Source organism: Dromiciops gliroides, chromosome 2 (assembly GCF_019393635.1).
Source record: "Dromiciops gliroides isolate mDroGli1 chromosome 2, mDroGli1.pri, whole genome shotgun sequence".
Classification (NCBI taxonomy): domain Eukaryota; kingdom Metazoa; phylum Chordata; class Mammalia; order Microbiotheria; family Microbiotheriidae; genus Dromiciops; species Dromiciops gliroides.
This window is the reverse complement of record NC_057862.1, coordinates 99,018,993-99,040,783: the sequence shown is the minus strand read 5'-3', so window position 1 is coordinate 99,040,783 and position 21,791 is coordinate 99,018,993. Positions and strand designations below refer to the sequence as shown.

At 39.1% G+C, this 21,791-nt stretch overlaps 1 protein-coding gene across 1 annotated transcript in view; it reads left to right on the top strand.

Annotated features, from left to right (window-relative positions):
• CASP7 (caspase 7) overlaps nucleotides 1-21,791 on the top strand; it is a 64,598-nt gene that overhangs the window by 4,938 nt on the left and 37,869 nt on the right. The window contains exon 2 of the mRNA XM_043981103.1: nucleotides 17,475-17,580. Coding sequence (XP_043837038.1) covers nucleotides 17,477-17,580 — 104 coding nt within the window. The 5' untranslated portion in view covers nucleotides 17,475-17,476. The remainder of the gene's footprint in view (nucleotides 1-17,474; nucleotides 17,581-21,791) is intronic.

Sequence of the window (21,791 nt, the reverse complement as noted above, 5' to 3'; positions counted from 1 at the left end):
ACAAAACGAGCCAGAAGACTGATTCAAGGCTACCTGTGTGACGTCGGAAAAGGCTTTTAACTTCTCTGGGCCTCAGTTTCCTCCTCTCTAAAACGAAGGGGTCTCTCTGGATGACCTCTAAAGTTCCAGCTGTAATTCTATGATCATTTGAAATAATGATGATGATGATGGCCCTTATTTACATAGTCTCACTGTTGAAAAAGTATTTTCCTTACTTACAACAAACCTCTGAAGCAGATAATAAGAAGATGAGATCCTTGTCTTCAGGAAGCACACATACATACTGGTAAAGCCAACTAGAATAAATCTCATTAAGTGTAGACAAAAGGGCAACTAGTTGGTGCAATGCATTCATCGTCCTGAATTTAAATCCGGCCTCATACACTTACTAGCAGTGGGACCCTGGGCAAATCACTTAACCCTGTTTGCCTCAGTTCTTCGTATGTAAAATGAATTGGAGAAGAAAATGGCAAACCACTCCAGCATCTTTGCCAAGAAACAATAACCCAAAAAAAGAGGTCACGAAGAGTCAGACGCGACTGAAAATGTCTGAACAACAAAAATAGGCAGAAGTGGTCACCAGAATTATTTTTCTCCTAATCTCTATTAACTATTGAATTTCTAATCAGTTAAAATATTGAAGCCCTTTGAGCCAAGTACAGCAGTTTGTTACTTTATGAATACTATCTGAGTTCAAATATGTACTCTAAGGGCATCCCATATGATATTGGACAAGTTTTCAAATTTCTCTGGGCTTCATCTTCCTCATCTGTAAAAATGAAAAGGTATGGGGCAGCTAGGTGGCGCAGTGGATAGAGCACCGGCCCTGGATTCAGGAGGACCTGAGTTCAAATCCGGCCTCAGACACTTGACACACTTACTAGCTGTGTGACCCTGGGCAAATCACTTAACCCCAATTGCCTCACCAAAAAAAAAAAAATGAAACGGTTGGACCAGCTGGCCTCTAAGGTCCCATGAAATTGGTGATTTATGATCCTGTGATCCCATTTAAAAAATAGTTCATTAAAAAAAAGTCATTCTTTTTTCCCCACCCTATGGTACCTTTATACACAATGTGTCATTCAAATCACTAAAACATTTTAGGGTTTTTTTTTGGGGGGGGGGGGTTGGCAGGACAGTGAGGGTTAAGTGACTTGCCCAGGGTTACACAGCTAGTGAGTGTCAAGTGTTTGTGGCTGGATTTGAACTCAGGTCCTCCCAAATCCAGGGCCAGTGCTATATTCACTGTACCACCTATCTGCTCCTACTAAACATTTAAAAACAGTTTTTAATAAGCACCATTAAATGTCCCCTTTGGGGACTATTTGGTGGTATGGGATGGCCACTGGATTTGGGGTCGGAAGATCTGGGTTCAGATCCCACCCCTGTCACTTAACTTCTATGGCCTTGGGCAAATCATTTCATTTCTCTGGGTCTCAGTAAGGGAGTGATGATCTTCAAGATCTTTTGTAGGCCAGAATTTTGGTGACATCCCTAGACTAAAGTTCTCATGGGGATAGAGTACAGAGGAAATAGGCCCACAAAATGTAGTTGATGACTTATAGGGAGCAAGGTCCATTCATTTTAGAGTTTCTTGGAAGTTCACCAGTTTAATTTCCTTTGTCAGGTTCTAAGATAGGAATAGGCAAGATAAGCAGTTGTCCAGGCCATGGCGTTTCAGGGATACTTTGTAATATTTTATAAACTCATTTGTTTTAATACAGCATGAATATTCTGCTGCCCATGGCATGTAAATGTTTATCGGTGCTATAAGGCCTGTGTGTATTAACAGTTTATTTTTAAAACTTGCCCAGGAATGCCTTGCCCTGGTTCCACCTGGGTGTGGTGAAATGTCTTATAATTCTGGCATCAGGTTTATAAACTTTGCACAGTAGCAAGTTAAGTCCCAAAGGAGTTGTGATTAGTCTTTTCTTACCCTGAGGTTAGTAGTTCCTTAATGGTGATGTGTGAGAATACTGTAACTGCTCATTCCACAACAGAGAGGCAGCTTAGGGGTGTGACATGTAATAAATGTGTGATCATTGGCAATGTCCTCAATATTCCAGAGTAGCAGGTCTCAAAGTGTGGACTGAAAATCCCTAGCAGATCCTTTCAGAGGGGTCCACGAGGTCAAAAACTATTTTCATAATAATTCCAGGACATTATTCATCTTAATTTTTTAAAATTCTCATTCTCTCATGATTGTGCAGACTTACATGACCTGTGAATTAAAGATTTAGCTACAAACATAAAAACTGAATTAATATTTCTCATCTATAGAATTCTACTTTTGCTTTACAAATGGACAAATCATCAGACACGACTGTGATTTATCTGGCATCAGATCCAGCTAATGGTGGAAGGTCGTTTTGTTTATTTTCTTTAGGGGAATGCTTGGCCACAAATACAAGTGGTGCTCAAGTATTCACAGTATTGAATAACTTTTTTGAATCGCCTTGTTTAGCCCAGAACAAATGTGTTGATACTGATGGCGCTGAAGTAATTGGTGGGTCAACCCATTGGCTCCTTAGTACAAATCATGTCAGTGGCACCAGACTGGACTATTTGTCATCATAGTCCTTACAGGCAGTTTAAAAATAAAAAAGCCAGCTTCACTTAAGAGTTTCTCTGATGAAGCAGTAAAAGGGATTGCTTTTATTAAATCTTGTCCCTTGAATACATATCCTTTTAATATTTTTTGTGATGAAGTGGGAGGTACTCATAAAGTACTTCTTTTGCACACTGGAGTATCATGGTTGTCGGGAGAAAACAGATTTGCTCAACTGTTTGAGCAGTGAGCTGAACCAGCAGATTTTTTTCATGGGACAGTCTATTAGATTGTAAACTTCTTGAGGGCAGGGTCTGTCTTATGCTTCTTTTTGTATCCCCAATGCTTAGCCCAATGACAGACATACAGTAGATGCTTAATAAATGTTTATTAATTGGTTACTTTGATTGTTGGGTTTAAATGACCAAAAATTATTATAGTAAAATGTCAAAACTACACAATCAGAAAAACAAACCTTGCAGTGGACAAAGCAAAAAGGAAACAGAAAACCCCAAAGACCTTCAAATTCTAAGGAGAAATAAATGAAATATCACATAATTATTCTATGTATAAAAGAAATTAAATAAAAAACTGGAATATCATGTGGGAACAAAAAGGACATTAACTGGGACACCTCCCCCAACACTACCAACCACACACACGTAGGTTAATAAAAGGGAAGGTTTTGAGTCATCCTTTCAAAAGGACCAACAGAGTGGAAGAAAGAACCCTGGATCCTAGTTCTGTACTAGTGCATACTTGGGTCTAGTTTGGGACCCAGGGTGTCTGTCTGCTATATGAGAGAGATGCACCAGAAACTAGCCGCTCTATTAATGCTGCTTCAGTGAAGGCCACGTCAGTATCCTCTCTTAACTAAACATTCCAGTCTGCTTCCTGCTTTCTTTTGGACTATCATTCTATTTCTGTCTGTCTCCCCTGCTTGTCCATTCTACCAGCTGCATCTTTTGCCGATCCTACTTTAGTTCAAGAAGTCTCAGATGCTGGACCAGCTACTCATGTCAACACTGCTCCTGTGTGCCACTCCCATGGCTGTGTACATAGGACTTTCTTCCCTCTTCTATACAGCCTGCCTTCTCTTTCTCTCCAACCTTCCACTACACCTTTTCCTCAAAAAAGTTGCTATATGGTACCTTTCTCACATGCCCCCTTGATTCCCTAGCATTTTGGAAAATGCATCATTTTCCCATAGTAACCATGTCTACTTGGAGTACTTGGATACACGGACTTCATTTTTATCACAACTGAATACATTTGTTTTGCATGAATCTGCTTGATGCAAGGAGTCTTGACCAACTGCTCTGGGCACACGGACAAGCCATTGTTACCACCTGCTACATTCCTGGATATCCTGTGTCTATTTTTACATCCATGATTAGCTCCTCAGATACCTGAGTCTTGTTACTTTCCTTGACATACTTATCTGCCTCTATAGTATTTGGTTCAAGAACACTGTGTGTGGTCAATATATGCTTGTAGAAAAATAGAAAATGGGAAAAAAAAAGATTTACAGCTGAGTTGTGTATCTGTAGCAGTGGAGGGGAATTTCTACCCCAGCAATTTTGAACATGGTGGAAATAATGGCTGGAGACAATAAGAGTAATAATAATACTTCTGTAACATACTTTCCAAACCCTGCTACTGTGAAGCTGAAGACTGGATATGATGCCAATAACTAGGACATTGACAAACATTAACCCAAAGCACTGAGTTATCTCTTCTCCTTCCCCATTTAAATTGATATATTTTAATAGTGGTTTTTATTTTTGCTGTTCATTTGTTCAGTCGTGTCTAACTATTGATGACCCCATGGACTGGCCCTTCTATCCTACACTATCTCCCAAAGTCTCTCAAGTTCATGTTTGTTGCTTGCCTGACATTATCTAGCCATCTCATCCTCTGCCATCCCCTTTTCTTTTTGCCTTCAATCTCCCCTAACATCTGGGTTTTTAACAATGAATACCACTTTTCATTATGTGGCCAAAGTATTTAAGCCTCAGCTTCAGTGTCTGTCCTTCCAATGAATGGCCTGAATTAATTTCTTTTAAGTATTGAATGGGGACATCTAGTTGGCGCAGTGGATAAAGCACTGACCTTGGATTCAGGAGGACCTGAGTTCAAATGTGACTTCAGACACTTGACACTTACTAGCTGTGTGACCCTGGGCAAGTCACTTAACCCTCATTGCCCCATTAAAAAAACAAACAAACAAATAAATAAATAAATATTGAATGATTTGATTTCCTTGCTGTCCGGGGGACTCTCAGAAGTCTTTTCAATCACCATGATTTGAAAGCATCAATTCAGCTACACTAAGCTTTCCTTATAGTCCAGCTCTCCCAGCCATACATTGCTCCTGGAAAAACCATAGCTTTGACTATACAGACCTTTGTCAGTAAGGTGATATCTCTGCTTTTTTAGAATGCTGTCCAGATTTTCCATAGTTTTCCTTCCAAGTGTTGTTGTTTTTTTTTTTACTACTGCAACCTAATAATTCACTTTGAATATTAATTAACTTTGGCCCCAAAAGTGATTTAAAAGCTATTCGCTGGTAATTACTCCAATCTTCAAAACATAAAGGCATCTGGTATTATGGCATAGTGATAATGCCGGGGTTGGTGTCAAGAGGGCCTGAATTCAAAGCTACCTCTGATATATACTACTCGTTTTTGTGACCTTAAACAAGTCATTTAATCTCTGTGTGCCTAAAGTAATTCCCCAAATTAGCAACTGAGTTATAGAATGGTTGGGATTTTTGGAGTCCCCTGCTATGGCAGAATCATAGATCCTTTGCATGTTCAAGTATAAAAAAATGTGACTTTATAGCAACAGTGTGCTGGAGGGCCTACAAGAGCTGATTGTTAAATTTTCAGTGCAAGCATGTGTTGTTATTGTTGTTCAGTCATTTTAGTAATACCTGACTCTTTGTGACCCCATTTAGGGTTATACGGGAGTGGTTTGCTATTTCCTTCTCCAGCTCAATTTAAAGATGAAGAAACTGAGGCAAGCAGAATTAAGTGACTTGCCCAGGGTCATACAGCTAGTAAGTGTCTGAAATTACATTTTGACTCAGGTCTTCCCTGACTCCTGGCCTGAAGCTCTATCCGTTGTGCCACTTAGCTGCCTTTATGAGCATTTACACCTCAGAAATCTGCAAAGATTACAGATGAGGGCTTGATTTATTGTTTCATTGATTGTCGACTTAAGAAAGTGATGGAGAAAATGTTCATAACATAGATTAAACCTAAAAGTATGTCATTTGAGTCAGTTTAGTTCATTAAACATCTATTAAGTGCCCACTATGTGTCAGGCACTGTGCTAAGCACTAGATGTACAAAAAAGATGCAAAGGATAGTCCCTGCCCTCAGGCAGCTACATTGTGTTTTTCTGTTTGTTTGTTTTTCTGGAGAGCCAGATGTTCAATATTTACTAGCACCATCCAGCTTTAAAGCAATGTTACAGACTCTCAGCTACCCCCATTCCTAAAATATTGACTAAAAATATTGTCTAAAGGTCCCTTCTGAACTCACCTTTGCTTTCATGGGATACTTAGGGTTAAACGTTGACTGACCTCCATGCTGTGACAAAGCAGTTCACATAGTATTAGTTCTGGAAGGAATCTTAGAGGTTATCTAGTTCAGCCCCATTATTTTATAGATTAAAACCAATAACAAACACTTATTAAATACATATGATATTCCAGGCACTGTCCTAAGGTCTGGAAATACAAAGATAAAAACAAAACACTGCCTGCTCTCAAGGAGTTTATATTCTCTCAGGAGATATGACATATACATATATAATTATATGTAGAATAAATACAAGGTAGGGAAGGAGGGTATTAGTAGTTGAGAGATCATTAAAAGTTTGATGTTGATGGTAGTGCTTGACCTCAGTCTTGAAAAGTTTGAGGGATTCTGAGGGGTATTGATTGGTAAGGAGGGAACTCACTCCAGGCATGGGGAAATTGCTAGTGCAAATGCAAGAAGATGAGAGGTGTGTTTTATTTTATTTTTTAAAGTCCTTCTAGTACTTTTTTAAAAATTATTTTGATTTGATTTAAATTTTTTTTCCAATTACATGTAAGGATATTTTTTTGAGTCCCAAATTTTTCTTCTACCCTTCTTTCCCTTCACTCTCCTGAAGCCAGCAAGCAATCTGATATAGGGTATACATTACAATCATGTTAAACATATTAATCATGTTAATCCACATTAATCATGTTGTAAAAGAATCAGAACAAAAGGAAAAAGAATGCAAGAAAGAATAAACAACACAAAAACAATAACAAAAGTGAAAATAGTGTGCTTCAATCTGCATTCAGACTCCATAGTTCTTTTTCTGTATGAAGCGAACATTTTCCACTATGAGTCTTTTGGGAGTTTGCTTGGTCCATGGAGTTATAATGTGACCTTACTATATGGTTGTGGATAGAATGCTGGACCTGGAATCAGGAAAACCTAAGTGCAAATCCAGCCTCAGACACTTACTAGCTATGTGACCCTGGGCTAGTCACTTAACCTCTGTTCACCTCAGTCCCCTCATCTGTTAAAAAGGATAAATATCACCTCCCTCCTAGGGTTATTATGTAGATCAGATGGGATAATCTTTGTAAAGTCCTTTATAAACCTTAAAGCATTATATAAAGGCTAGCTATTAATGAAGCCAGGAAGATAGGTTGGGGCCAGATTGGCTTTTAAAGAAGGAACACAGTGGTTTATGTTAGCTATTAGAAGCAAGAGGGAGCCAATGTAATTTGCTGAGCTGGAGAGTGATTCAGAGTCCATTGAATTAAAAAGAAGGGTCAGGTGTAAGAGATGCCAAGATTTGGTAACTGATTTGGGTATGAGAAGTGAGGAGTCAAGGATCATGCCAAAGTTGTGGATTTGGGAGACTGGAAGAATGGTGATGTCCTTGTCAGAAATAAGGAAATTTGTTATAGGGGTACCTTGGTGGTGGAGGGGTGTAGGGAAAGGAAAAATAATGAATTCTCTTTAGTATGTGTTGAGTTTGAGATTTCTCTAGGATATATAGTTTGAAATGTCCAGTAGACAACTGGTAATGTGACATTGTAGCTCAGAAGAGATACAGGAACTAGCAATATAGATCTGGGAGTCACCTGTGTAGAGATGATAATTAAACCCATAGGGGCTAAAGAGGTCACTGAGAGAAAATGTAGAAAGAAGGAGCATTTATTAGTGGGCACTATATAAATGCTTATTCCCTTCCCCCTATTAAGTACCCACTATTCTCCAGACACTGTGCTAAATGCTTTACAGTCTTAGGGCCAAATTTAGTATGGGGAGAGTTAATTGGGTGGCTCACCATAATATTGGGGTTGTTAAGGGCTAAAATTCTAGCTAGTCTGTCTAAAATATCTAATGAGTGGTCGCCAATAAATTATAAGCTTTAGCAAGAGTTAGACTTTTAAGCATTTATTAAGGAGAATAAGAATTTGGTAAAGAGAGAGAAAGGCCTAGATTCCTATCTATTAAAGGGAGAGCACATTTCTAGCTCCCTTCTCCGCCAGCGTCCCCAGGAAAGAGCCCCAGAGTCAGCGCCAGTCTCTTCCTTCCTCCTCCCACTAGTCTGCGTCACTTCCTCCTGCCAAGAACTCTTCTACAGTAAGTATCCAGCAGGTGGCGTCATTCCAATCGTTACAGTCCCCCCTGTTGTTCCTCAAGAAACAAAATGTTTCCTTGACGGAACAGTAAAAACAATATAATAACTATTGCTAACTAATAATATGTGAACAACAATATAGAAAAGGAAGAGAGGAAAGTTTTGTCCAGAGGGGCGATTTTTTTTGTCCTCATGAACCGACGCTTTGACATTAGTCTTGCAAAGGGAGGGCCTCTGCAGAGAATACATGTTACAGATGGTGTATATTATAACAGAAAGAGAAAAAAAACAACAAAAACAACAAATCAAAACTGTTCATTTAAAGTCTCTGAAAGTCTTTTCTCAGATGTCCTCTAGGTGTAGTCGTAGAATGGAAGTCTCTTCAGGGGTTGATGTGTGGATGCTGGTAATCAGCCAGGAAAATTTCCTACAAAATTGAGCTTAACACAACTTTAAAATAGCTTTATCAATAATCAAATCAAACAATGAAAGTTCTCAAAAACATGTCTAAGGGAATACAGAATCTTAGTTGTTACACATGAAACATATAATAAAACAAAAATTAAAACATTCTTTAAAATTATAATATTACTATAGTCCCCCCCTTATGGAGGGTAATTGAGAAGACAATTGCTGCGATATTAATTATTAAAAATAATTTTTTATCTTTGTTTCATCACTTTTTGCATCATCTGCCTAATTATCCTCATGCCATTATGAGAAATTAAAAAATCTAATATAATTGGTAACAGGTGTCAAGGCCAAATTCAACACTGTATTTATCATGACACCTGAGATAATTATGGGGGTTACCATAAAAGAACAGAGAAATGATGGGATATGAGCATTCCCACACTTGAGCAATATGTACTGCCCATACAGTATGCCAGGCTTAAAATAGGTGGATGGAATATACGTCCATGCCACCGAACATATTGGAGGAAACTGAGTCAGACTTAATCAGATCCATGGGATTCAGATGTCCATGGCATCAGGCATATAGGAGGGAGCATAGAAGCCAGGTGTAGAAGTGAGATGGGTGGGATGAATACTTCCAGCCATCTGTACAATATTGTGGGGAAAAATAAAATAAAATATTAAACCAAGAGAATCCAACCTCAACATTTGTCAAAAGCCGTTCTCTCGGCCATACCTTGACTTCATGCATGTCTCCCCTCATGTGACAGTTCAGTGTCTGCTCTTGCATGTATTCCTCTTGTGATTGGATGGCACCTTGGCCAACTGGCATCTGATAACTCAGAATAAAGGTAATTAGTGTCTTAAATGATAAGTTCCCATAATCCAAGTCTCATATGGATTTAAAAATTGAGGATAATAAATGATTGCAAAAAATGTGAATACATCTTGACTCAGAACACAATATATAATTATGCAACAATTTCAAATAATACCCCTTTTTTTAACTTAGTATACAATTACTTTTTTGAAAAATCTGAACATATTTAAATACAAGTTAAAGCACAACAGAATCTCAAAGAAAACTTTTTTTTGAAAAAAGAAAACTTTTACAAATGTTCCCCTCTTTTTTTTTTTTTTTTGAATGTGCTTATCAAAAATAATACTTCTAGAATCAATTTACACTTGCCATGGCAACCAATTTGCCAAGGAAATGCTTTAAAGAGTTTGATCAAATAATCAGTTGAGAAAAACAAAAACAAACAACTCAGAATATGGGAGCACAATACTCCTAGAATTAACATTGTATTATGAAATCAAAACCATCTTGCAATTTTTCAAAATTAGATAGATAAACGAATAGAAGAAAATACACATGGAACAATAAAAAACAATGAAATTCAAACTAGGACTAAATGAATGTGAACTTAATATTAATAAGAGTATTATAAAATATAAACTTGATCACATGACTATAAAAAGCTTTTACAAATATTCTCCTTGTTTTAAAAACTAAGTATAAGACACAATCTCAAAAGCATGAAAATCTCTATGAAAATAAACCCATTACCATTAATTTCAAAATGTAGATGTAATAGCATAGAAATCCTATGTAACCTCTGAACTGATACAATTACTCTGAGTGAATTCAGAACACTTTTGATTCCGATATCTAAAATCCCCAATACTCATATCAATACCTTGCTGCTTACTTCTACATTTCTGTAAAATATATACCCTTCCATGCCAAAAGAAGCAGAGTCTTGAACTATGTTGATGATTGTCATTCTTATTCAGCTTAAGTTTTTCTTCTTTAACCCCTCTATATTGTCTGTCAGTCTTTTCACCATACAAATGCTTTATAAGATTACTAATGAAAGACAAAAGCAGGTTAGCAAAATTATGAACAAAACGAGCATATCTGGAATTTAAAGAGTTTTCTAAGATTGTCTCAAAAGCACAGCCAGGCCGGGGAAGGGCTGAGCCTGAGGCTGCAAATGTAGTTAGAGAAAGTTGAGCATGCGCACCAGATCTCTGGACTTCCCAGGCAGGGGAAGCTATGGGCTTGGCCATAGGAGGAGTAGAGGGTGGGGTCTGGAGAGGAGGGGAGGGACCAGAGCAATTTGAATCAGACTTGATTTTGAACTCAGGCCTGGATTCCTCTTCCCCCACTTTGCCTCCAGGTGCTAGGGGATTAAAAGCTTCTAGAGGGTGGGTCATTGCCTCCAGGCATGCAAAATTAGAGCAACAATTACTGTTAGAATTGGGAAAAGCTGCAGGAATCTCTTCAGGTTTCTCTGAAAAAGCATGGTTGGGAGAGGGAGAGATATTTCCTTGTGTGAGTAAGTTGCTGGCTCTTTTAACAAAAATAAAAAGAAAAATAGAAAATCCACAAAAACAAAGCATTAACATGATCTTATCTCCCATTTGTCTGGTTAAACAGACTAAAATCAAAAATAGGGTAATTAGGGAGTTTAAAAGGTCCATTCGAAAAAATTTAAAGGGAAAACACAGCCAGTACGCCAGTACTTAGCAGTTAAAGGGAGAGGGAGGGGAAATTTCTTACCCAACCAGAAGATCAGAAGAAGACTGAGGTTTAGCTTTCCTCTTCGTGGTCAGCCATCTGTTAAGGGCTAAAATTCTAGCTAGTCTGTCTAAAATATCTAATGAGTGGTCGCCAATAAATTATAAGCTTTAGCAAGAGTTAGACTTTTAAGCATTTATTAAGGAGAATAAGAATTTGGTAAAGAGAGAGAAAGGCCTAGATTCCTATCTATTAAAGGGAGAGCACATTTCTAGCTCCCTTCTCCGCCAGCGTCCCCAGGAAAGAGCCCCAGAGTCAGCGCCAGTCTCTTCCTTCCTCCTCCCACTAGTCTGCGTCACTTCCTCCTGCCAAGAACTCTTCTACAGTAAGTATCCAGCAGGTGGCGTCATTCCAATCGTTACAGGGTTTAGAAAATAATGAGAGACCTCTAGGTCCAGAGTTTCCTCTTCTCTAAAGTGCCTCTTTTTCAGTTATGTCTCCCAAACTGATAAGAAAGGAGATTAACAGCATCTTTTTCACAAACAAATCCGGTTTTATTAATGGGAACACAATTTATAACACAAGTGGAGTTAATAAAGTCAGGGACAATGAGAAAGGGGATAAAGAAAGGGAAAAATATAACCCACTTCACATATGGTTAGAATCTAAATCTCTAGGGTAAAAAGGCCCCCAGGTACCTGGAATAAGCACTACTTCCTCAGCTACTCAGAACACCTTGGGTCTGGCAAAAACTAACTCAAACTCTAAACTTGTTTCCAGCTCAGCTAGCCCAACGAGCCAACCTTGCTTCAACAACACAAACTCACTACCACCTGGAATCCGTAGTTCTAAGGAGAATCAGCTTTGCAGCATCTCCTGGTTAGATTAGAAGATCAAAACACCACCAGCTCCTCTCTCTCTCTCCCCCTTCCTTCCTCTCTGAGTTCTCTCTCCCCCTTCCTGTCTTTCTCACAGGAAGGGTTGTTCTATAGCCAGGCTGAGTCTCCAATTGGTTTAACATACCCCCTGGGCTGTCCCCATTATAATTTGGCCAGGCCCATATAGGTGTGGGGGAACTCTTAGGTGGGAAGGTACTTAGTTTGATACTTTGACTCAATAAATGTTCTTTGTGTTGTTTGTTCTATAATCTCTTCAAGTACACACCCATCTTCTCTTAGGCTTTTAAAAATTGTATCTTTTCAGTCTGACCATAATGAAGCAAAGATGGGGTCACAGAAACCCCAAATCACAATTAATTCCTTACAACAGATACCTCATTTTAACCCCACAACAACCCTGGGAGGTAGGTATCCCCATATCCCCATTTTATATTTGAGGAAACTGAGGCAGACAGATCAAATGACTTGCCCACAGTCACACAGCTAGTTTGCATCTGAGAACAGCTTTGAACTCAGGTCTTCCTAATCCACTGCACCACCTAGCTGCCTAGCCTAGGGGCATACCCATAGTTGATCGGTGCTTATGATGAACTATCAGAAAAGACCAAAGAGCAGTAAGACATTAAAAGAAAACCAGGAAAAGGAGAGGTGGTCAGCAGTGTCAAATTCAACAGAAGGATCCAGAAGGAAGGACCCTGAGAAAAAGACTATTAGATTTAGCATTTAAGAGATGGTTAAGTTTGGAGAGAGCAATTCTATTTGAATGACAAGGTCAAAGGCCATGGTTCCAAAGGGTTGAGGAGTGGGTAGAAGGTGAGGAAGTTGGGGTAAGGAATATAGGTCACTTTTTTCCTAAGAGTTTGGCCAAGAAAGGAAGGAGAGATCGAGCGGTCTTGTGAAGGATTTTTTTGAAGATGGCAGAGAATTGGGCATGTTTGAAGACAGCAGGGAAAGACCCCAATAGATAGGAAATATTAAAAATTGGAAAGAGAGGTAAGATGACTGAGGGGACAATCTGCTAAAGAAGAGAGGAGGAAACGGGATCATTGGTCTATGCAGAGGGGCTGTCCTTAGTAAGAGCTGCCTCATTAGAAACTGGAGGAAAGAAGGGAGTGGGAGGTGATGGCAAGAGGAAATTCATACTGAGTGGCCTCTGTTTTCTTTTTTTAAAAAATTAATTAATTAGCGGGGCAATGGGGGTTAAGTGACTTGCCCAGGGTCACACAGCTAGTAAGTGTCAAGTGTCTGAGGCCGGATTTGAACTCAGGTACTCCTGAATCCAGGGCCGGTGCTTTATCCACTGCGCCACCTAGCCGCCCCCCTCTGTTTTCCTTGTAAAGTAATCTGGAAAGTCCTCAGAGAGTGTGGGTGGAAGGTAGGTGAAGAAGCCTTAAGGAATTAGGGAGTGGGAGATGGAATCAGAGGGGAATAGGAGGATTTCCTTGCTGTAGTTAGGGACCTGTTGACTTAAGGAACATCAAATTTAGGTGTCTTGTCCAGCAGCACATCCTTGGTCCAGTCTTTCTAGCAGTACATGAGTAGGAGAGATGGAAGATGGTAGTAACAATAATCCCCAGGGCTGGGGCTTGGCAGGAAGTGAGCCTCCATCGGGCAAGAGGGCAAGTGATTCAGCAGTTTCAGGGTGAACTAGTTACCCATGGTATTAAGATCAGGAAGGAAGGAATGTAAAGCCAGAGAAGGGCTAATAGTCTGAGAAAGTATTGAAGGATATAGGGATTGTAGGTCACCATGCCAGTAAAGAACACATTTAGTCAAGTCTTCTTGTACAAAATAATACGGAAATGTTGGACATGATTGCATATATATAACCCTGTATCAAATTGTTCAGTGTCGAAGGGAAGGGAAGGAAGAAGGGATAGAATTTAGAACTCAGAACTTTAAAAAAAAAACCCAAATGTTAAAAATTGTTTTAACATGCAATTGAGAGGGGGATAAAATATTTTTGGAAGGAAGGAAGGAGAGAAAGAGAAAGAAAGGAAGGAAGAAAGAAAGTTAGTTCGTGGTGCTAATGGGACATCCGAATAGAGATACACAACAGGCAGTTGCAAAGTGGAACCAGGGCTCAGAGGGGTTGGGGCATTCAGGGCTAGAGCTATAGTTTTATATATGGTTGATAATAGAAGTCATATGAGTAGATGAGTACTAAGTCAGTCAATCAGTAAACATTTATTAAACACCTACCTACTATATGCCAGACATTGTGTTTTTTAAATAGTGCATCAAGAAAGAAGAGATGGCAAAGACTTGTAAGACTAAAAGCAATAAATAAACAAGAGAAGACTAGGAAAGGACATTCAGATAGTCAATAATATGCTGTATTTACATGCTATTTCATTTAATCCTTAGAACAACTCAATTTATGAGGCAGATGCTATACTATAATTTACCTATTTTTACAGATGAGTAAACAGAATCAGAAAGGTTAAGTGACTTGCCTAAGATCACATAGCTAGTCAGCATCAGGGGCAGCTTTCGAACTCAGGTCTTCCTGACTTCAAATTCAGTAGTCAATCATCTACACAATGTACCCTCTAAAATAGGAAGAGTAATAAATGAAAAATAATGAGAATGAAGAAAGCATCAAGAAGGAACAGATTGCAAGAGGATTTGTTGTTAAGTCATGTCTTAACTTTTCATGATCCTATTTGGAATTTTCTTAGCAGAAATACTGGAAGGTTTTGCCATTTCCTTCTCCAGCTCATTTTACAGATGAGGAAACTGAGGCAATCAAAGTTAAATGGCTTGCCCAGGGTCACACAGCTGGTAGGTGTCTAATTTGATACTTTCCTTACTCCAGGCCTGGCATTCTATCCACTGTGAGGGTTACATGTTATAAAAATTACAGATAAAAGAAAAGTTGAAAATTAAAATAAATTTAGATACATTTAAAATATAGTGAACTGTACAGCATTTTCTGCTTTGGTCACTATATAATAAGCTATGATCTCCCTTTGTTGTTTGTATAAGACCTTTTAGGCTTTTATTTTTCTGGGTAATATCAGCAAGGCTACAGTTCAGGGGGAAGTTCTCATTTCCTGATGATTTCATAATTTAATTAGTCTTCCAAATTTATGGCAGAAAAATTGCATTCTTAAGCAGAAGTTAAATCCTAATGAATCTTCATTTAAAATAGTACTAGTGAAAGCCAGTTGAATTTTCCTATGCTACCTTTAATTTGAAAACTTTCTGATTTTTCTTAAAATGAACATGCAAAATAAAGTAATTGAGAGGTAAAATAATTTACAAGACCAGTACCCAATAAATATTATTTAGTACCTTTCCTTAATAAAAAGAATAAATTTAGGAGGAATAAGGTATAGGGAGAGATAATAGGAGTTTATGGTTGTAAGACAGGAGAATGTTAGACTTATGATTTAATAAATACTTGTTGATTGATTCATTGATAGGCCTGACTCATGCATTAGGATCTAATCTCAGTCAACACACCTGCTGCTTAGTTCTTAGTGCTTTCTTCCTCCCACTCTGAAGCCTTTGCTCCACTCATCCATCTCTAATTTAAGAAGGGCAGTCACTCTCTCCTGGAAAATAGTTTAACCACTGGAAAGTCTCATATATAAACAGTCATTTGCAAAATACCTCCCATAAGCAGAGGTATTTTTAAAAATACATTATCTACAGAGGGGGGAGTTTTTAAAGTGCACTGATGTGGCCTTCCTGCCAAAGGGCTTACTGTTCTCAGAATTGTCCTTGAAATAGCAGAAATGCAATCTAGCATGGGTAAAATCCACTCCTTATTGCTTCCACCAGTGTCTGCAACCCTGTAGTGGGCATTGTTTTATTGTTTCAAGAGGCTGGAGGGGTTTGGGCATAAGGTGGAAGAGGGACCACCGAAGAATTATTGAATCTTGGGATAGGAAAGGATCTACTCTATCTACTCCATTCAAGAATGTTCTTCATGGTATACCTAACATATGACCATTCAGTCTCCAAGTAACCACTGTCCCCGACAGGAAACTCATTACCTCCTGAAACAGCCATTGGTTGATAGCTTTAATAATTAGAAAGTTGTTTTTTGTATCACAATCCCTCTCACTTTTACCCATTGAACTCCCAAATTCCTGTGATGATAGCTAGCATTTATATAGTGCTTGAAAGTTTGCAAAGCACTTTACAGATGTTTCATTTTACCTTCACAACCCTTGTTGTAGGTAGGTGTATTACCATTTCCATTTTACAGAAGAGGAAACTGAAGCAACAGAGGTTTAGTGACTTGCCCAAGGTCACACAGCCATAATCTAAATTGGGCCCTCACTTCAGGGAGGCAAACATTCTATTCCTCCCTGATTGATTCTCTATCCCACTTTCCACAATGGCTTCTCCAAATCAAACCTCTCCTCAAGCCCCATAACAACCCCCTACCCTACCCTTAGCTTTATATTTCACACCCCAAACAAACAAACAAACAAATAGATGAATAGATAACATGAATTAATGAATAAATAAATAGATAAATAAATGAATAAATAAGACTCTTACTCATTCTACAAAACCAGTTCATCAAATCTTGTTGTTTCTGCCTTCACAACATTTTGTGTGTGTGTGTGTGTGTGTGTGTGTGTGTGTGTGTGTGTGTGTGTGTAACCTAACCTAAGTCCTTCAGTCTCTTTGGTCTCCCTGCCTCAAGTCCTTCCCCAGTCTAATCCATCTTTCCTTTTGTCTGTCCCTTCCTTCCTTCCTTCCTTCCTTCCTTCCTTCCTTCCTTCCTTCCTTCCTTCCTTCCTTCCTTCCTTCCTTCCTTCCTTCCTTCCTTCCTTCCTTCCTTCCTTCCTTCCTTCCTTCCTAACTGATGCCAGTACTTTTTTTGCTATACACAGTTAGTCAGGAGCAAACATGGTGTGTATTGGACTGGAATGGGGATTTAGCTTAGACATCAGTTCTGGACCAGATTACAAAGTGCCCTAAAAGTCAAGGAGAAGGGTTTGGACTGGATTCTTTTGACAACAGGGAGTCATTGAAGGCTCTTGAGTAGAAAAGCAACATGATAAAAGTAATATTGGTGGAGGATTAAGTTGGCACATACTCTGCAGGATGAATGAGAGGCAGAAAGCCACTCATCCTTCTGGTTATTGATTCTGAATTGAGCTTGAGTAGAGATGGTGAACACCCACTACTAATGGAAGCTTAGTATGGTGATAAGAGTCAGAAGGCTTGAGTCCCAGTTTTGATGTTTTTCTACTGTGTGACCTTAGGCAAGTCACTGCCACTCTTTCAAGTTTTTCATTTGTAAAATGGGATAAAAATGAACTACCTTCCTTGCAGAGTAGTTTTAAGAAAAGTGCTTTGTAAACCCCAGCACTTGTATACATGTGAATTATTTATAACATGATACTGAGGTTTTGATTTGGTACATCTTTATGTGTCTGTATATCTATATTTATCTATCTGTGCATTTATGTATCCACAGAGATGGCGGATGAGTCGAAGTCTTCAGTGCAGCAGGGAGCAGGTGATTTAGAAGATGACCTCGTGGATGCCAGGCCTGATCGATCCTCCTTCATATCAGTGTTTGGGTAAATGGGTTTGTTTTATTCTAGGCTAAAGAATGGATCTAGGTCTCTATACCCTTTCTCTCGGGGATCTCACTGGGTCCCATGACTTCAGTTATTTCTAGGACTCCCACATCTATACATGCCACCCTAATCTCTCTTGAGCTCCTTTCCCACATCACCTACTGCTTGTTGTATATATCCAACTGAATGTCTCATAGGCATCTCAAATGAAGGAGTTAGGGGCAGCTAGGTGCATAGTGGATAGAGCACTGGCCCTGGATTCAGGAGGACCTGAGTTCAAATCTGGCCTCAGACACTTGACACTTACTAGCTGTGTGACCCTGGGCAAGTCACTTAACCCCAATTGCCTGACCAAAAAACAAACAAACAAACAAAAAAAACCCAAAATCAAATGAAGGAGTTAGACTAAATGACCTCCAAGTTAGGTTCCTTCATCCTCCAAATCTGCTGTCCTAAGAAGTGGATATGTCTAAAATGGAACTCATTATCTTTCCCCAGAAATCCATATGTCCTTCCAACTTCCCTAGTCTTGACTGCACAGCATCTTTCTGGTCATCAAGGGTTCAGACCTTGAATCCATCTTCAGCGCTCTCTCTCTCTCTCTCTCTCTCTCTCACACACACACACACACACACACACATCCAATTAGTTGCCAAATTTTGTTCTGACACACAATCAGGCTGATATGTTTCATCACACGTCACATTAATCTTGCTGTCCATACATACGTGTTGTCTCCAATGGTGAAATGGGAGCTCCTTAAAAGTAAGGATTGTTTCATTTAAAATGAAAAATTTGTCTACCCAGTTCCTACCTAGCACAGTACCAGGCTCAAAGTAAGAGCTTAGTAAATGCTTGTTGATTGTATTAATTGTTTTATTGGTATAAGTGGTATTCAGGTAAGTGGTTTTGGTATAAGTGTATTCAGGTGTAAGTAGTTAGCAGAAGTCAGTCCTCCCATATAGAAACCAGAATGAATGCCAAGCAGTATCACTCCCACCCAGTAGGCACTAGATCTGGTATGAGGTTCTGTTATAGATCCCAAGTGGACTCTGTCATTAATCTATTCTAAAGGGGACTGACTCACTTGCATGCATTGCATGCATGCATCCTCAGCCTCAGGTAGCCAGAGACAGAAGTGGGCCTGTACCAAAGGGGACTCGTAGCCATAGACCCTGAGCAGATTCATCAGAGACCTGAGCCTTAGAGATCCAGAAGTACCAGGGAATCTCCATTTCCGTTGTCTCAGAAATGAGGAGCTGATGGCTTGCTCCCTATCTTGGCTATATTTTAGTTGGTGTCTGCTTTCCTTTCTCAATGAGTTCAATGCCTGGCTTATAGTCTTTCTGCCTTCTTAATTGGAACCTTTGGTAAGGGATGTTTTGTTTTTTTTTAAATTTTATATATTTTTTCCCCAATTACATGTAAAATAATTTTTAACATTTGTCTTTTAAAATGTTGAGTTCCAAATTCTCTCCCTCCTTCTCCCTCACCTCAAGAAGGAAAACCATTAGATATAGATTATACATGTGTGATCATGCAAAACATTTCTATATTAGCCATGTTTTGAAAGAAAATACAGGATAGGAAAAGGAAAAGAAAGTTTAAAAAAAGTATGCTTTGATCGCCATTCAGACTCCATCACTTCTTTGTAGGTGGATAGCATTTTTCATCATAAATCTTTCAGAATTGCCTTGGATTCTTGTACTGTTGAAAATAGCAATTGATCATCACACATTGTTGCTGTTACTATGTACAATATTTTCCTGATTCTGTTCACTTTAGTTTGCATCAGTTCATGTAAGTCTTTCCAGGTTTTTCTGAAATCATCTTGATGTTTGGATCAGTTCACAGCTCCATGTACATTAGTGTCTCTTTTCTTACATCCCCTCCAGCATTTGTCATTTTCCTCTTCTGCCATATTAGCCAATTTCACAGATGTGAGATAGTACCTCAGAGTTGTTTTAATGTGCATTTCTCTAATCAATAGTGATTTAGAGCATTTTTTCATATGACCATAGATAGCTTTGATTTCTTCTGAAAGCTGCTTTTTTATATTCTTTGACCATTTATCTTGTAAACATGTTAATGTCTTCTGCAACCCCAGGTGGAGTTTCTCACTTCATCAGCTTCCTCAGCTTCTATGACCTTTATCTTCACTCCAGCTCAACCACGAACAGGGTGGGATCACATTGTGGATCTCACTATCATCTCTACAGTGCTACCTCCATAACCTCAAATTCTGAAAATTCCCTTTCTAATCCTAACTCTCTATCCTGTCATCATTACCATTGCCTCACCCCTTCTGTTCTTCATTTTCACTATGGCCTTCCAACCATCTTATCCCTCTCTACACTCTTAATCCATCACCCCTTTCCTGTCCTGTTTCCTCTCTTCAAAGTCTTAACACAGTGGGAAAGATCAGTTATACACTGCCCCCATCTTTGAATTCTTTGCTCTCCTTATCCTGTTGTCCTTCACACTCTACCCATCTTTAAGCCTGGGTTGTCCCCACTATTTGCCCTAAGAAAGAATTTTCTGTACTTTCTAAACTCCTTTTATTTATGCTTCCTTACCACCCATTTATTTATCAACCCCTTATTTTAGCCTAAATTCCACCATACTGCAATTACTTTCTCCAAGATCACTATCATTTCCAGGTAGTGAACATCCCCCCCATCATCACAGATTTAGAGTTAGAAGGGACTTTAGATGTCATGTGGCCAAACTCCTTAGATTTAGAGATGAGGAAACTGAATCTCAGATTGGTTAATAGTCTGCCCAAGGCCACCCATGGAGTACAAATGGCAGAGTTGGGATTTGAACACAGGTCCTTGACTCTAAATCCAGCACTCTGTCTACACTACTCTAGTGAAAAGAAGGCGATGCATTTCTTATCCCTTCCTTGGGGTCGATATTGCTTCATTATAATTAGGTAGAACAAGAAGAGAAGAAAGCCCAGCCAAAAGCCCTGAAGGACATCCATGCTCAGGAGGTGAAAGATGGATGATGAAACAGAGGCAGTATACCACAGTGGATAGAGAGCTGGTCTCTTGAGAAAGACATGAGTTCAGATTTGGAGTCTCTGACACCTCATGGATGTGACTATGATCAAGGCACTTGATCTCTCGGTGCCAGAGCCAACTTTCTAAGATTGTTAGTTGTGGAGCACCATTGGTAGAGGAATTTTCTTCACTGATTGTTCCCTGTGCCAATTAACTCATAAGATTGATCCAAAATTAGAATAATGATAATATTAATTTTATTTTTTGTTTCCATTATAATAGTGAGTATGCATGTTCTTTTCCTGGTTTTCCTTAAAATACTTTAGCTCATACAATTTCATACAAATAATATTAGTTCACACAAGTCTTCGCTATGTCTCTTTAAGTTCCTGTTGTCATTGTTGTTGTTCAGTTGCGTCCAAATCTTCCTGACCCCATGGACCATAGCACATCAGGCTCTTTTATCCTTCTCTGTCTCTCAAAGTCTGTCCAAGTTCATGTTCATTGCTTTATGACACCATCTATCCATCTCATCCTCTGCCATCCCCTTTTCCTTTTGCCTTCAATCTTTCCCAACATCACCGTCTTTTCCAATGAGTCCTGTCTTCTCATCATGTATTAAGTATACTAAGTGTCTAAGTTCAGCTTCAGTATTTGACCTTCCAGTAAATAGCCTGAATTAATTTCCTTAACTGTTGCTGTCCAAGAGACTCTCAGAAGCCTTCTCCAGCACCACAGTTTGAAAGCATCAATTTTGCAGTGCTCCGCTTTCCTTGTAGTCCAATTCTCACAACCATACATCCATCAGAAGAACTATAACTTTGACTATACAGACCTTTGTCAGCAGTGTGACGTCTCTGCTTTTCATGATGCTGTCCATATTTGCCACAGGTTACCTTCCAAGGAGCAAGCATCTTATAATTTCCTAGCTACAGTCACCATCTGAAGTGATCTTTTTTTTTTTTTTGTGAGGCAATTGGGGTTAAGTGACTTGCCCAGGGTCACACAGATAGTAAGTGTCAAGTGCCTGGGGCTGGATTTGAACTCAGGTCCTCCTGAATTCAGGGTCAGAGCTCTATTCACTATGGCACCTAGCTGCCCCTGCAGTGATCTTTGAGCCCAAGAATATAAAATCTGAAACTGCTTCCATTACTTCTCCCTCTATTTGCCAGTGAGTGATGGGACTAGTTGCCTTGACCTTAGTTT